Source organism: Trichomycterus rosablanca, chromosome 10 (genome assembly GCF_030014385.1).
Source record: "Trichomycterus rosablanca isolate fTriRos1 chromosome 10, fTriRos1.hap1, whole genome shotgun sequence".
In the NCBI taxonomy this organism is placed as follows: domain Eukaryota; kingdom Metazoa; phylum Chordata; class Actinopteri; order Siluriformes; family Trichomycteridae; genus Trichomycterus; species Trichomycterus rosablanca.
In genome coordinates, this window is record NC_085997.1 from 5,114,459 (window position 1) to 5,130,747 (window position 16,289).

Sequence of the window (16,289 nt, forward strand, 5' to 3'; positions counted from 1 at the left end):
ATGCCATGGTCTGGGGCTGCATGGGTGCAGCAGGTGTTGGGGAGTTACATTTCATTGAGGGACACATGAACTCCAATATGTACTGTGAAATACTGAAGCAGAGCATGATCCCCTCTCTCCGGAAACTGGGTCGCAGGGCAGTGTTCCAGCATGATAATGACCCCAAACACACCTCTAAGACGACCACTGCTTTATTGAAGAGGCTGAGGGTAAAGGTGATGGACTGGCCAAGCATGTCTCCAGACCTAAACCCAATAGAACATCTTTGGGGCATCCTCAAGCGGAAGGTGGAGGAGTGCAAAGTCTCAAATATCCGCCAGCTCCGTGATGTCGTCATGGAGGAGTGGAAAAGCATTCCAGTGGCAACCTGTGAAGCTCTGGTAAACTCCATGCCCAGGAGAGTTAAGGCAGTTCTGGGAAATAATGGTGGCCACACAAAATATTGACACTTCAGGAACTTTCACTAAGGGGTGTACTCACTTTTGTTGCCGGTGGTTTAGACATTAATGGCTGTATATTGAGTTATTTTGAGGGAAGAATAAATTGACACTGTTATATAAGCTGCACACAGACTACTTTTCATTGTGTCAAAGTGTCATTTTGTCAGTGTTGTCCCATGAAAAGATATACTTAAATATCTGCAGAAATGTGAGGGGTGTACTCACTTTTGTGATACACTGTATGTTGTAGGTTTGTTTTTCAGGAGTTGGGCTCTGCCCCTTAGTTCCAGTGAAAGGAACTTTTAATGCTTCAGCATACCAAGAGATTTTGGACAATTTCATGCTCCCAACTATGTGGGAACAGTTTGGGGATGGCCCCTTCCTGTTCCTACATGACTGCGCACCAGTGCACAAAGCAAGGTCCAAAAAGACTTGGATGAGCGAGTTTGGTGTGGAAGAACTTGACTGGCCTGCACAGAGTCCTGACCTCAACCTGATAGAACACCTTTGGGATGAATTAAAGTGGAGACTGCGAGCCAGGCTTTCTCGTCCAACATTAGTGTCTGACCTCACAAATGCGCTTCTGGAAGAATGGTAAAAAATTCCCATAAACCTTGTGGAAAGCCTTCCCAGAAGAGTTGAAGATCTTATAGCTGCAAAGGGTGGGCCGACATCATATTAAACCCTATGAATTAATAATGGGACGTCACTCATGTGCATATTTGTGTGAAGGCAGACGAGCGAATACTTTTGGCAATATAGTGTATGTAGACCTATCGAGATGTGCTAACCCCTATGCAAATTAGGTGATGACGTCATTTAGCGCCTTTTAGGACAGCCAATAGCTACTTTCCTTACTGAGGAGTTGGCAACACTAACCATTTTTTCCATTAATAAATAACACGATAATTTAAAACTGTATTTTGTATTAAAATATTAAAAATATTAAGAGTGACATTTAAATGCAAACATTTAAAAATAAAGCACATTATGTGAATATCATCCCAGTGCTCAGTTTGCACCTAAGCCAGACCTGATGAACAGCTGATAAGTGAGTGTTAATATGCCAGTTACTCCACAGTACAGTGAAGTGAAGTGAAGCACTGGCATGTTGGCTCAGAGTCTCGCTGTTTGAGTGGCAGACGTGTGGCACCATGACAGGAGGGAAACCCGTATGAGCTATCGTAAAAATCTACCTACGCTAGACACCATGACACCACGAGACTGACATTGGCGCGCATGAAATAAAATGCTCCACTTACCACATAGAACCACTTTGTAGTTCTACAATTACTGACTGTAATTCGCTCATCTATTGCTGCTGTATGAGTTGTTTATCTTCTAGACCTTCATCAGTGGTCACAGGACGCTGCCCACGGGGCGCTGTTCCAGTGGATGGATATATATTTGGTTGGTGGACTATTCTCCAGCAGCGCTGCTGTGTCTGATCCACTTGTACCAGCACAACACACACTAACACACCACCACCATGTCAGTGTCACTGCAGTGCTGAGAATGAGCCACCACGTAAATAATACCTGCTCTGTGGTGGTCCTTGGAAAGTCCTGACCATTGAAGAACAGCATTAAAGGGGGCTAACAAAGCATGCAGAGAAACAGATGGACTACAGTTAGTAATTTTAGAACTACAAAGTGCTCTTATACGGTAGGTGGAGGTGATGAAATGGACAATGTGTATTTATTTAAGTAAAAGGTCATTCTTGATTTTAACAAAACACAGAAAATCAGAACTTGTGAGTGTCCAGAACCTTACCGTGATTGGATTTTGATGCGTGAACGGGGGTATAGTGGTTCTTGGAGCCCGTCCGCTGAGGGGTGTCGTCTTTGGATGCGCTGTTCATCGCGGCGAAGTTTTCACAGTCATACTGGGAGATTGGAATTGGTCCTTGTTGCCTTAAAATATCTGCTAGAGCCCTGCGAGGAGTAAACACACACAACGATGATTTATAGCTCTGCTGCATGGACGGAATGTCGACACGGTGAACGACTAAGAATAACAGCTCAGTTCGGCAATACAAATGCGTACGCTTTATCATTCGGAGTGTTGCGATTTGCGTGAAGCGAGGGTTTTAATTTAGATTAATTCTGAAATATGAATGCTGTTTTGCATTTGTAGCATTTGCCAGTATGCCAACAACAGATTTTCCAATTAAATTTAGATGGTGCGTCTTCATTTGTTTTGAAGCCTCTAAATAGGCTCTGGAAGCCCTTCAAGACATTATTCACTTTTATTATCAAAGTAGTTTTAGTCATTTGTAGCTCTAATGGTTTATATACACTGATCAGCCATAACATTAAAAACCACCTCCTTGTTTCTACACTCACTGTCCATTTTATCAGCTCCACTTTCCATATAGAAGCACTTTGTAGTTCTACAATTACTGACTGTAGTCCATCTGTTTCTCTGCATGCTTTATTAGCCCCCTTTCATGCTGTCCTTCAATGGTCAGAACTCTCCCAGGACCACCACAGAGCAGGTATAATTTGGGTGGTGGATCATTCTCAGCACTGCAGTGACACTGACATGGTGGTGGTGTGTTAGTGTGTGTTGTGTTGGTATGAGTGGATAAGACACAGCAGCGCTGATGGTGAATAGTCCACCAACCAAAAACATCCAGCCAACAGCGCCCCATGGGCAGCGTCCTGTGACCACTGATGAAGGTCTAAAAGATGACCAACTCAAACAGCAGGAATAGATGAGCGATTGTCTCTGACTTTACATCTACAAGGTGGACCAGCTAGGTAGGAGTGGACAGTAGAGTGGACACGGAATTTAAAAACTCCAGCAGCGCTGCTGTGTCTTATCCACTCATACCAGCACAACACACACTAACACACCACCACGTCATCGTCACTGCAGTGCTGAGAATCATCCACCACCTAAATAATACCTGCTCTGTGGTGGTCCTGTTGGGGTCCTGACCATTGAAGAACAGGGTAAAAGCAGGCTAAAAAAGTATGTAGAGAAATAGATAGACTACAGTCAGTAATTGTAGAACTACAAAGTGCTCCTATATGGTAAGTGGAGCTGATAAAATGGACAGTGAGTGTAAAAACAAGGGGGTGGTTTAATGTTATGGCTGATCGGTGTACAAGTGCAATTAATCAATATATTCAATGTGAATCAGTGTTGGTAGTCACAGAGCCCACACCTTCTTCGCTGGCACTAATGGTCACAGAGCTCACACCTCCTTCCCTGGGACTGACAGACTCAGAAGCCAGGTTTATTTTAATGAGATGGAGCTGACAGGCACAAAACCCATGCCATTCTGATCATTCTTTCTTCCCTGTGACTGTTAGATGCGTATGCCATGCCTACTTCCTTCAACGGGCTGTGGTTGACAGGGAGAAAGACCACACCTAACTTCTACGTTCAGATTTTCAGAGGTGTGAGCCAGAAACAGGAGGCGGAGCAAACCTTAGTGATGCAAAGTGGGGGGAGTTGAGCCAAAGAAAAGTGGAAGCAAAGCGATGTAGCGATTACCAATAGGAACTGAGCATTGACAGTTCCTATTGAGGCTGGAACTGAGGCTGGATTCGAACTGACACTCTTTAAATTGATGGCCCAAATCTCTACCCACTAGCCTACCTGTGTCCAATAGTAATATTAATAATAATAATAATCAATTGGCAAAGATGATACTTCCGGTGTGAACACAGGGTGACAAGCGATCAGCGATTCAGGTGACAAGAGGTGATAAATCACTGCCGGTCTGAACTTGGGGCAACAAACTGGTAAGTATTTCAGCCATATCTCTACCTTCTGGACTCACAAGCTTATAAGCCACACCCTATTTTATTTAAATAGGAGCCAAACAGCCTACTCCTGTTGTTACTTTTTTATTGGGTATTGACAAAGACTCTTCCTCAAAGTGACTACTGAGACATGAATGTCATGCATTTTGCATTGGAACTAACAGGCTTAGAGGTTCTGCCTCCCTTACTGGGATTTTTAATGCAGTAAGACACAAATCATTCAGCAGGATTAAGAAGTATAGAGGCCACACCCAATTTACAAGGACTGGCAGGGACAGAGGCTATACGTCACTTACTAGGACTGACCGACTTACTACGATTGACAAGGGCAGAGTCTAAACCTTATTTATAAGGACTGACCTGCATAGAAGCCACGCCTCTTTCAATGGGACTGACAGGCATAGAGGTCGTGCCTTCTTCACTGGGGCCATGTCTACGGCCTTTTTCTCTGGGACTAACAGACACAAAGGCCATGCCTCCTTTACTTTGACTGACAGGCTCAGGGGTACACCTTTTTCGCTGGGACTTATGGGCACAGAGGTTACTGGGTCTTCACATCTGCTTCACTAGGAATCACAGGCACAGAGGTAACACAGAAAAAGAAGCCTGTACCAGTTTAGCCATGATTATCTTCCAACTGGACATACATGCCATTTTGGATCAGGAATCAGGGTTAGGGATAGGGTTAGGGTTAAGGTTAGGGTTATCAATCAAATTTGGAGTCATGCATCTTTTATTGGGTATTGACAAAGACTCTCCTCCTTCAAAGTGACTATTGAGACATGAAGGTCATGCATTTTGCATTGGAACTAACAGGCTTAGAGGTTCTGCCTCCCTTACTGGGATTTACAAGCAGTAAGACACAAATCATTTGGCAGGATTAAGAAGTATAGAGGCCACACCCAATTTACAAGGACTGGCAGGGACAGAGGCTATACGTCACTTACTAGGACTGACCGGCATACAGGACATCCCAAATTTACTACAATTGACAAGGGCAGAGTCTAAACCTTATTTACAAGGACTGGGTTAGGGTTAAGGTTAGGGTTATCAATCAAATTTAAAGTATTGATTTAAACTGATAAATTTTTATTCTATTAAGTAATTTGGTCAATATTGGTTGGGAATGTAAGAAGTCTAAGCCCACGCTAATTTAATAACAAACAAAAAAGACAAATTATGTGTTGGGAACTCATTTTTAAACACATAAAAGTATTGTACATTTACTTTCATTTTTATTTGATTGCAGACAGGATGAACCTGAGATATTTAGTGCTTTAACTTCCATTCCTGAATTTCAGGCCTGTAACACATTCCAAAAAAAGTTGGGACAGTAAAGCATTTACCACTTTATAATGTTGCCATTCACCACACTTAAAAGACGTTTTGGCATTATTGTTGTCGCATTATTCGGTTCAAAATTCTCCACACTCTCCACACTCTATTGGGGACAGGTCAGGACTGCAGGCAGGCCAGTCCAGTACCCGTACTCTCTTCTTCCACTGGCATGCCTTTGTAATGTGTGCAGCATATGGAAAAATGCATGGACATGGACTTTTCTGCATTAATGCTGCCATCACAGAAGTGTAAATTACCTATGCCAAGGGCACTGACACACCCCCATACCATGACAGACCCTGGCTTTTGGACTTGTTCCTGATAACAGTCTGGATGGTCCTTTCCGTCTTTGGTCCGGAGCACACGGTGTCCATTTTTCCCAAAAAAGACCTGGAATGCTGATTCATTGACCACAATACACGTTTCCACTGTGTGATGGTCCATCCTAGATGCCTCCGAGCCCAGAGAAGTCGACACCGCTTCTGGAAATGGTTAACATGAGGCTTGTTTTTTTGCACAGTGAAGTTTAAAGTGGCATTTGTGCATGTAACTCTGTATTGTAGTGCTTGACAAAGGTTTGCCAAAGTAATCCCTCACCCATGTGGTTATATCAGCTATTGTTGAGTGGCGGTTCTTGATGATTCCTTGAATCATTTAATGATATTATGCACTGTAGAGGGAGAAATATGCAAATCCCTCTGATTTGGCATTGTAATATGACACGACCGGGTATATTTCGCAATCAGTGAAACAGTTCTCGTGAGCATTTCATTATTACTAAGACATAAAATCTTTCCATACGAGTCCAATGTATGTGCGAGCGCAATCTGAAACTGAGATGACGGATAAAGATCATCTCCTTCATAAAGGAACCATGGGGCTTTGTGATGTGCCCGGCCAGTGGTTGCGCGGTCACACAATCAGCTTTTATTGTGCGGATCAAATGAGAGGTAAAATTGAAGGATCAGTAATGAACCGGAAAGCCACTTGTGGTTAAACATAGAGGGTATCGTGAATGAACCTAGGTTAGCGGGCATTATAACGGCGAATCTGCGTGCCCTGCTTGGGAATTTGGTCACGGACGGCTCACAGCGCATCTCATATTGCATGCGGTCGGCGGTGCGAGAAGAAGGCACATCTGCAGGAGATAAAAACTGCACAGGTTGACTAATAATGAAGGTTTGTTTTGAATTATTCGGATCCATTTACTGGCATAGGAATAGATTAGAGACTAAACAGTACATCCAGATTTATATTATAGTCATTTGTTTATAGGGACATTAGTCTTTACTATTATAAGCCCATCTCGCGGTGCTGAAAGGAATAGCGGGAACTATCGGTAATCGAATGCGGTTGAAAAAATACCTGCCAGCCAGAATGTACACTGCAATTTTCAAATTTCAATGTAAGAAAAGGCTTCTCTGTACTTCTTGACATATTCTGCATGTAGGTATTGATTTATTTCATCCAGGCAGAGAAGTCCAGATATAATTGGAGGTGGGAGAAACCCATATTGACTCAAAGTGTGCAGTGCTCCTTACATTTACTTTGAGTTCTATTTGATTGCAGACTTTGATGAGCAAGATGATCAGAAGATCTCCAGTTTGTCCACAAATGTGTGAGAAAATGATAAAAATGTTTAAAAACAATGAACCTCAAAGAAAGATTGGAAGGGATTTGTATATATTTCTCCCTCTACAGTGCATAATATCATCAAACGATTCAAGGAATCGGGAGGAATTTCAGTGCCAAGGCCAAGAGCGCAAGCTTAAGCTGAACGCCCGTGATCTTCCATCCCTCAGACGGCACTGCATCAAGAACCGCCACTCAACAATAGCTGACATGGGTGAGGGATTACTTTGGCAAACCTTTGTCAAGCACTACAATACAGAGTTACATGCACAAATGCCACTTTAAGCTTTACTGTGCAAACAAGAAGCCTTATGTTAACCATGTCCAGAAGCGGCGTCGACTTCTCTGAGCTCGGAGGCATCTAGGATGGACCGTCACAAAGTAGAAACGTGTATTGTGGTCAGATTAATCAGTATTCCAGGTCGTGTGCTCCGGAACATCCAGACTGTTATCAGGAACAAGTCCAAAAGCCAGGGTCTGTCATGGTACGGGGGGTGTCAGTGCCCTTGGCAAAGGTAATTTACACTTCTGTGATGGCAGCATTAATGCAGAAAAGTACATCGATATCTTAGAGCAACATGTGCTGCCTTCAAGACGTCATCTTTTCCAGGGACGTCCATGCATTTCTCAACAAGACGATGCAAAACCACATTACAAAGGCACGGCTGCGGAGGAAGAGGGTATGGGTACAGGACTGGCCTGCCTGCCGTCCTGACCTGCCACCAGTAGAGAACATGTGGAGAATTTTGAAACGACAAATGCAACAACAACGACCCCGTACAGTTGCGCATCTTAAGACGTGTTTGCAGGAAGAAAGGGGGTGGGAAGTGTATGCATGTAATATATACAGCCAGAAGTATGTAGACCTTCCTCCTAATTATTAAGTTTAAGTGTTTCAGCCACACTCCTTGCTAATTGGTGCATAAAAGTTATTAACTTTCACTTTGACTGCACCCCCTGCACAAATCAAGGTTAATCAAGACATGGTTTAATGAGTTCGGTGTGAAGGAACTTCAGTGGCTTGCATAAATCCCCGAACTCAAAGCTATTAAACATTCTAAAGAAATCAGATCAAACCAGAGCAGACTAAACCCTTTTTCTTCAGCATCAATGCCTAACCCTCAGATGCGATTACCTTATGGGTACAAACCACCTCCTTGTTTCTAAACTCACTGTCCATTTTATCAGCTCCACTTACCATATAAAAGCACTTAGTAGTTCTACAATTACTGACTGTAGTCCATCTGTTTCTCTGCATGCTTTATTAGCCCCCTTTCATGCTGTCCTTCAATGGTCAGAACTCTCCCAGGACCACCACAGAATAGGTATTATTTGGGTGGTGGATCATTCTCAGCACTGCAGTGACACTGACATGGTGGTGGTGTGTTAGTGTGTTGTGCTGGTATGAGTGGATCAGACACAGCAGCGCTGATGGAGTTTTTAAATACCGTGTCCACTCACTGTCCACTCTATTAGACACTCCTACCTAGTCGCCCTGTGAGCAGCATCCTGTGACCACTGATGAAGGTCTAGAAGATGACCAACTCAAACAGCAGCAATAGATGAGCGATTGTCTCTGACTTTACATCTACAAGATGAAACAACTAGGTAGGAGTGTCTAATAGAGTGGACAGTGAGTGGAGACTGTATTTAAAAACTCCAGGAGCGCTGCTGTGTCTGATCCACTCAGTGGTGGTCCTGTGGGGGTCCTGACCATTGAAGAACAGGGTGAAAGCATGCAGAGAAACAGATGGACTACAGTCAGTAATTGTAGAACTACAAAGTGCTTCTAGATGGTAAGTGGAGCTGATAAAATGGACAGTGAGTGCAGAAACAAGGAGGTGGTTTTAATGTTATGGCTGATCAGTGTATGTACACCTATGGTTTTGGAATGGGATGTCCAACAAGAACATCGTTATCCATCCACATAGTGTCCACATACTTTTGGCCATATAGTGTATGAATGCATTTACCTTGTTTCTACTTATTGGACCAGAAACCTAATTCAGACTTTGATCAGTTTATTTAAATGACATGTCAAAAACAACCCCTTACTTATAAGTGTAGCAAGTACAGCAGTGTTGTTGGGATGCCTCAGTGTCAAGGTTCAGCCTCATGTGATCGAAACTGTCTACTGATAAAAGACTAAAGCAAGATTAACACACCGTGTATGATAAATAGCTTTAGTCTCTTAACTGTACACCTTTGTTTAAACATCCTAACAACACTGCTGCACCTAATGCTCTCACACCAGTACTAGCTACATATGATCAGGCATCAGTATTGGCAGACGTTTTTACAGCATTTGGCGGACCAATTACAAATCAAGCAATTGAGCGTTAAGGGTCTTGCTCAGGGGCCCAACAGTGGAAACTTGCTGGGGATCCCAGTTGCACTGAAGAGGGTATATTTGCCTGCTCCACGCCGCTTCATTTTCACACTTCTGCACATTGACACCTCAGTCTGCTAACCAGGGTCCTTACACAGCGTTTGAAAACCACACTCATATAGTCCGGTCATCCCACCCTAACAGATATTTGTTTGCTGCAGGCACCACCAATTATGCCATCTAGATGGCGCCCAGCCGACCGGTGGCAACACCGAGTTTCGAACCGAGGAGTTCAGAATCTCGGCGCTGGTATGCGAGCGGGATATCCCGCTGCGCCACCTGGGTGCCTCCAATAGCCAGTTTACAAAGATGTTCCATCTAACAACCTATTGTCTAACAACCTGTTCTATCTCCTTTCTCCATTGTGGGCTGTGACTGTTTTTGCTTCTTTCATTTGTTGCTTGGTTTCCATTATTTTGGCCAGTTTTTTAGGCAGTGTTGGTTAAATTAGGCATCAATGAGTTGATGCCCTGTAAAGGTTGAGCTCCTTAACAGCTCTGTAATTCTTACCTGTGGATGTTCATCTCCTGAGGTGGCTGGGTGGCCTTGTCGTAGGCAACTTTTGCCGACACCCCGAGTGCAATGACGAAGGCAATAACCCCGCATGTAATGTAGACGGCGGTGTTGGTTTGGTCGGCACTTGGATCGTAAGGTTCACTGGTCGGGGCGGCCGAGGGTGCCGCAGTCTTCACCCAGTCGGGCTTGTTGTAGTTCCTGCAGGTGCGCTGCTCCAGCCGGTTGCCGCGGAACTGGCAGCAGAAGCGCAGGAAGCAGGAGCCGCAGCAGTACCGATGGTCCGTGTTGTTGCACTCGAACTCGCGGTCGAACTGTCCGCTCACGTCGTAGTACCCCAGGCACGTGTCGTGGGTCTGGCCCGCGGCGGGGACGGGCGCAGGAGCTGCGACCGGGGGTTGCGCCTGCGTCGACGTGCCGTTCAGCTCTTTGGGCTTGGCAGGGCGGCGCGGTGGGGGTTTCGCGCGCTTGGCCGTCGTCGTGCACAGCACACTCAACGGGTCCAGATAGATCAGGAGGAGCAGCAGGTGCGTCGTGCCCATGGCTTGGTTTCCTCCTTATCACTTGCCTGTTGTTTTCCTGCCGACGATCCACGTCTTGGATTCCTACACAGTCCAAAAGTTCCGGTTTCCTCCGTTACCCTGCATCCCTGCTAAGACTTTCAGAGGAGCATGACAGGCTACGTGGATGGTGCCATTACGTTAATAGGAATGGCGCTTTCCATGAAGTGAGAGGAGACGTGCCAGTCGCACGGATGAACGCACATCGTTTTTTTTCCCCAGCTTTCCGACCGAGCGCCCTGCGTGAAAGATTCGCCCGTGCCAGCTTTACCTCCCGCTTCTTATCTTGTTCTGGCGAAAAATAAACACACACGACTTATTCGACCCCTAATTACAGACACAGACTCCGACTTATTTAACCCGTAATTAAACCAAACAAGGCATTCAATTTTGAAGAATACGGCTGATTAAATATGTTTAAGCATGGTTTTATCGCTCTTATCCCACTGTGCACAGTTATTTATGCACAGTACCATCAGCTCTGGTCCCGTCTACGTGCTAAAAGCTTCCCCCGTCTGAGAATGTACCCACGTCGAGTCAATGAGTTGCTAATTAAGTAAAAATAATTAACTCCTGTCTACATTAGTGGTTTTTATGGGCGTTTTTTTATGTCAGTTTATTTATTTGCACGTTTTCGTCCTCACATGCCCGCAACACACCCATACCAGTCCTAATAACCAGTTTTGGGTCACGACCAACAAGCTGAAAAACACTGATCTGCTTAATAGGCTTATTAGACACTTATTTTGGCCAAAATCCAAGACTGTAATAGCTAGTATCAAACACTACTTCAATACAATGCATGTAATTGAGGGTTGGCACCCAACAGGGGCAACTTTGTTGGCGGTGACACTCAAATCAGCAACTTTCCAACCAATCGTTCAGTACCTGCTGTGCTACCATTGCCCTATTGCTTTACGATCATAAGGAGCCAGAGATGGGAACTCAAGTCCGAGTCTCATGTAAGTCGCACGCACAGTGACTTCAGACTCGACTCGGACTCATTTCAAATGACTCAGACTCAACTCATGACTCGCAAAAAAAAAAAAAAGAGTCCCTAGCGTGTTAACATTAGCTATGTGTGACAATTATACTGTATATATAATTTTTGAACATATTTAAACATATGGACATATGAGCTTCATTTGAACAGTACTAAGAGATGGAGCTTATATACCTAAACGAATAAAGGTATATATTTATAACTTTATTTGTTTGAAATGGGCTGTGATTACAAGAAACCCCTCAAACCTCACACAGCTGAAGAAATTCTGCATGGAAGAGTGGGAAAAACTTTCTCCCAGTTGGTTGTCAGAGACTGGTAGATGGTTATAGGAAATGTCTAATAAAGGTTATTTCAGCCAAAGGGGGAAATATCGGCTATTAGGGCATACGGTGTCCTAACTTTTTCCTCACAATCAATTTCCAGGTTCTCATGGGGTGTCCTAACTTTTTCACATGACTATATACGTATATAGTATATATACTATAAGTAGTTAGTTAGTTAGTTTACTTCATTTGAACATTTTTGTTACCTTTGGATTGGAATCTCACTTAAAATAATGGAATACCCTACATAGTGCACTTCACAGGAACAAACGGGTTGAATGGAACACTCCTACAGAATTGCCGCTAATGGTTGAAAGACCGCTTTTTAAACCAATCAGACCTTCTGATTTTAATTTTAGTAAGAAATGCTATTTGTTATTTGCATTTATTCAGTTTGCGTCACACAGATGATTGTCAATGAAACGCTTAATTTGTTTGATTTCTAACGAGTTCGTGTTTTACTTCACAACCGGGAAAAGTTCGGAGGTTTATAATTATAAGCACATTTACAAAATGACGGATTCTATTCCTAATGGGACACACGGTTATACATTTAATAGCATAAGAAGAACATAAGCTAAGGTAAGCAGTGGTTAGGTTAGGATTTTTTTGCTGTGTTTTGGATTTTGGCTGCTGCGCTTTTGTTTTGCGATGAAAACAAAACGTATCAGCTGAAGCTTTTAACTGGAACCTTCTTGTTACGGAAATTACATTCATGTGCACAATGACTAGGAAAGTAAAGACACTAAGTAAAACGGCAAAATACAGTCGCTAATCTGTTGTTGTTTTTTATCTCGTGACTTGACTCGGACTCTAGCCTAAAGACTCGTGACTTGACTCGGACTCGTATTTTGTGACTTGTGAACATCTCTGTAATGAGCAGGAATCAGGAATTGGTATGCTTTTACCCTCTCTATGGGCTCCTTAGGATACCTCAGGTTGGCACTTCGTCAGGAATATGAATGCAAATGAAGGGAGTCTGACAGTTTTTAAAAACTCATCGTGATGTATGAACAAGGTGCCTAATGTATTTAGTCTGGACTGGCATAGGAGGCAGTGTGAACACCTCCAGTGTCCAGAGGAACTTCATCTCTGGTTTCTAAGTCCTGCGCGGCTACCTTCCACGTACCAGTATGTGGATAAGATATGTCTTCAGGTGTGATGATTCATGATGGACTAACACCCTGACTATAGTGTATTTCCGAATGAACAAATGAACACGACAATGAAAATGTAAGTGGAAATTGTGGTAATCCAATTGTTCCAAATTTTAACTAAGGGAACAAGGCGGCACGTCATGTAAGGGGTCTTGATTTTATACCTTGCTTGTCCGTGAGCAGGTTGTCCTCTCATCTGTGTGGGTTTTTCTCTGGGTACAGCAACCCGAACGTGATAGACTAGCGCCCTGTCTAGGATGTATTCCCAATAGGCTCATTACAAGGATGTCATTTCTAAGTAAGCATTGATATAACGAGTATAATTAATAATTGAGTATAATTAAAGAATTTAAGTTCTTCATACTGAGCTATACGCAAAATGTATGGATTAAAAACCCTGGACTGAAAGGAACTTCACTTGACCACTAAAACAAGGTGCCAAACCATAGGACTAATTTAAACCCCAAATGCCAGATGCCACAATTCGTCCAGACCAGCAGGTCATTTCTGTGCCAATGGACATAGAACTGGGATTCCATTGCGCACAGACGTGCATCTATCTATTTACCCACCATAAATGCACCCTAAACCTGCACATTGTGCAACTTTTGCGCTTTTTTCACAGCATGCGTTCCAAAAACGCGCACGCTTGCACTGGTTCGGCGTGCATTGCAGAACTTTAAACGCTACAACCGTCCCAAACGGCATTTAAAATGACTAAATAGTGCAGAAAAACACAGTTCCACCGCTAATTTATCGCGCAAATTGACTGCTGCACTTTGCGCCACATTGATAGTAAATTTCATCCCCATACAATGTTCCGCATACAATAAAACAGGAGCGGCTCTTACCTCGGGTTGCCGGTGCGCAGTTCGGCGGATGCGCTGCCGTCGCTGGAGACTGAGCGAGCGAGTGCGCGTGAATAAAGTGAGTGCGCGAGCGAGAGCAAGAGAGAGAGAGAGAGAGAGCGCGGGGTTTCAGCAGCGCACTCGCGCGCCCCTCTGTCATACGTCATTAGGAGCTCTGCTGACGTCACGCCTCCCTCTCGTTGTTGTTGGCCGCGCGAGCGCAAACGGAGAACGTTTCGATCACCTGAGGTAAATAAAATCAGTCAAACAAATGGTTCGAATCCCACAATTTCTGCTTCTAATTTACACCAATGATTTATTTTCACACCCCTAACAGACATCAGTGTCCACATATACACACATACACCTATACACCATGTTTCTACTCTCACTGTCCATTTTATCAGCTCCACTTATCATATAGAAGCACTTTGTAGTTCTACAATTACTGACTGTAGTCCTTTGTTAGCCCCCTTTCATGCTGTTCCTCAATGCTGGACTCTCCCAAGACCACCACAGAGCAGGTATTATTTGGGTGGTGGATCATTCTCAGCACTGCACTGACACTGACATGGTGGTGGTGTGTTAGGGTGTGTTGTGCTGGTATGAGTGGATCAGACACACCTCACTGTCACTGCTGGACTGAGAAAAGTCCACCAACCAAAAATATCCAGCCAACAGCGCCCCGTGGGCAGCGTTTTTTAGAAGTAAACTCTAACAATGAATTATTCGACCAGTTCAATTTCCATTGATTGACTCATTTTTATCACTCACTGCTTTAATTTTGTTAGTCACTATGACTGTCAGGCAGCACCCGGAAACACTGAGCGTAAGACACTCGCCTTTACTTAGTGAATCACAACTAGAGAACATTTAGAGTATCTGGTTTATCTGTACAGATGTAAACAGAACACCACAATACTTAGGTAGGTGGTACGTGTCAAAGTAGCATCCACATGTATGGCAGGACCCAAGGTTTCCCAGCAGAACATTGCCCAAAGCACCACACTGCCTCCGCCGGCTTGCCCTTCTTCCCATAGTGCATCCTGGTGCCATGTGTTCCCAGGTAAGTGACGCACACGCACCCGGCCATCCACGTGATGTAAAAGAAAACGTGATTCTTCAGACCAGGCCACCTTCTTCCATTGCTCCGTGGTCTAGTTACGATGCTCACGTGCCCATTGTTGGCGCTTTTGGCGGTGGACAGGGGTCAGCATGGGCACCTTGACTGGTCTATGGCTGGTATGCAGCCCCATATGCAACAAACTGTGATGCACTGTGTATTCTGACACCTTTCTATCAGAACCAGCATTAACTTCTTCAGCAGTTTGAGCTACAGTAGCTCGTCTGTCGGATCTGACCACACGGACCAGCCTTCGCTCCCCACATGCATCAATGAGCCTTGGCCACCCATGACCCTGTCGCCGGTTTACCACTGTTCCTTACTTGGACCACTTTTGATAGACACTGACCACTGCAGACTGGGAACACCCCACAAGAGCTGCAGTTTTGGAGACACTCCAACCCCCTACCCATTGTTCTTCTTTTTTCTCAAGTGCTGGAGTAGCGCAGCAGTAAATTACACCAGACTGCTACCTCTGGGATCCAGGGTTTGAATCCCCAGCAGTGCCATTAGCTGGTCAAACGTCTACAGATTCATACAGTATTGCGCCCAATGATTCCAGATATAGCACAACCATGACCAGTATGTAGCAGTGATGTTCCAAAAATGTCGTTTTTATCTTTCTCATCATTCCCTCTCGATCCCTGTTCATCTCTTCACTCCTGTTTCTATCAGTCTTTTATTGTATACCTAAATCTTATTTTTTTCCCCCTATGTCCCATGACATGTTTTTTCTTTCTCTGATTTATCTACCTTCCTCTGTTTCTCTTCCTAATTTAAGTTTACACTGTTTCTTTGTCTGTTCCATTAGTCTATATCTATCCCCATATCTATCCTCAATGTCCCATGTCAAATTTCCCTTTTATCTACCTCCCTCTAGCTCCCTTTCACTTTTTCTTTCTTTTAGTCATTAGTCTATATCTATCCTCATATCTATGATTTTCCATGTACTTTTTCTCACTTAGCTTTTTACTGTATTTGTTGATTTATATGTTGCCTCATTTTTTTTCTCACATTTCTCTTGCTCTTTTTTCTTGTCTCATTTTGCTATCTTTCTCTCTTTTGGTCTCTCTCTATATATACATTTATATAGTAAATATACTACAATTACTGACTGTAGTCCATCTGTTTCTCTGCATGCTTTGTTAGCCCTCTTTCATGCTGTTTTTCAATAGTAAGGACTC

The 16,289-nt window shown here is 43.8% G+C and overlaps 1 protein-coding gene across 3 annotated transcripts in view; it reads right to left on the bottom strand.

Moving 5' to 3' along the window:
• The window catches only part of LOC134321732 (protein shisa-6), a 114,446-nt gene extending 100,425 nt beyond the window's left edge, over positions 1-14,021 (bottom strand). For all 3 annotated transcript variants that reach the window (XM_063003557.1, XM_063003559.1, XM_063003556.1), the window contains exons 1-3: positions 13,986-14,021; positions 10,086-10,939; positions 2,214-2,374 (exon numbers count right to left, since the gene is read on the bottom strand). In XM_063003557.1, the coding sequence (XP_062859627.1) occupies positions 2,214-2,374; positions 10,086-10,630 (706 nt within the window). In that variant the 5' untranslated portion in view covers positions 10,631-10,939; positions 13,986-14,021. The remainder of the gene's footprint in view (positions 1-2,213; positions 2,375-10,085; positions 10,940-13,985) is intronic.
• Between the last annotated feature and the right edge of the window lie 2,268 nt (positions 14,022-16,289).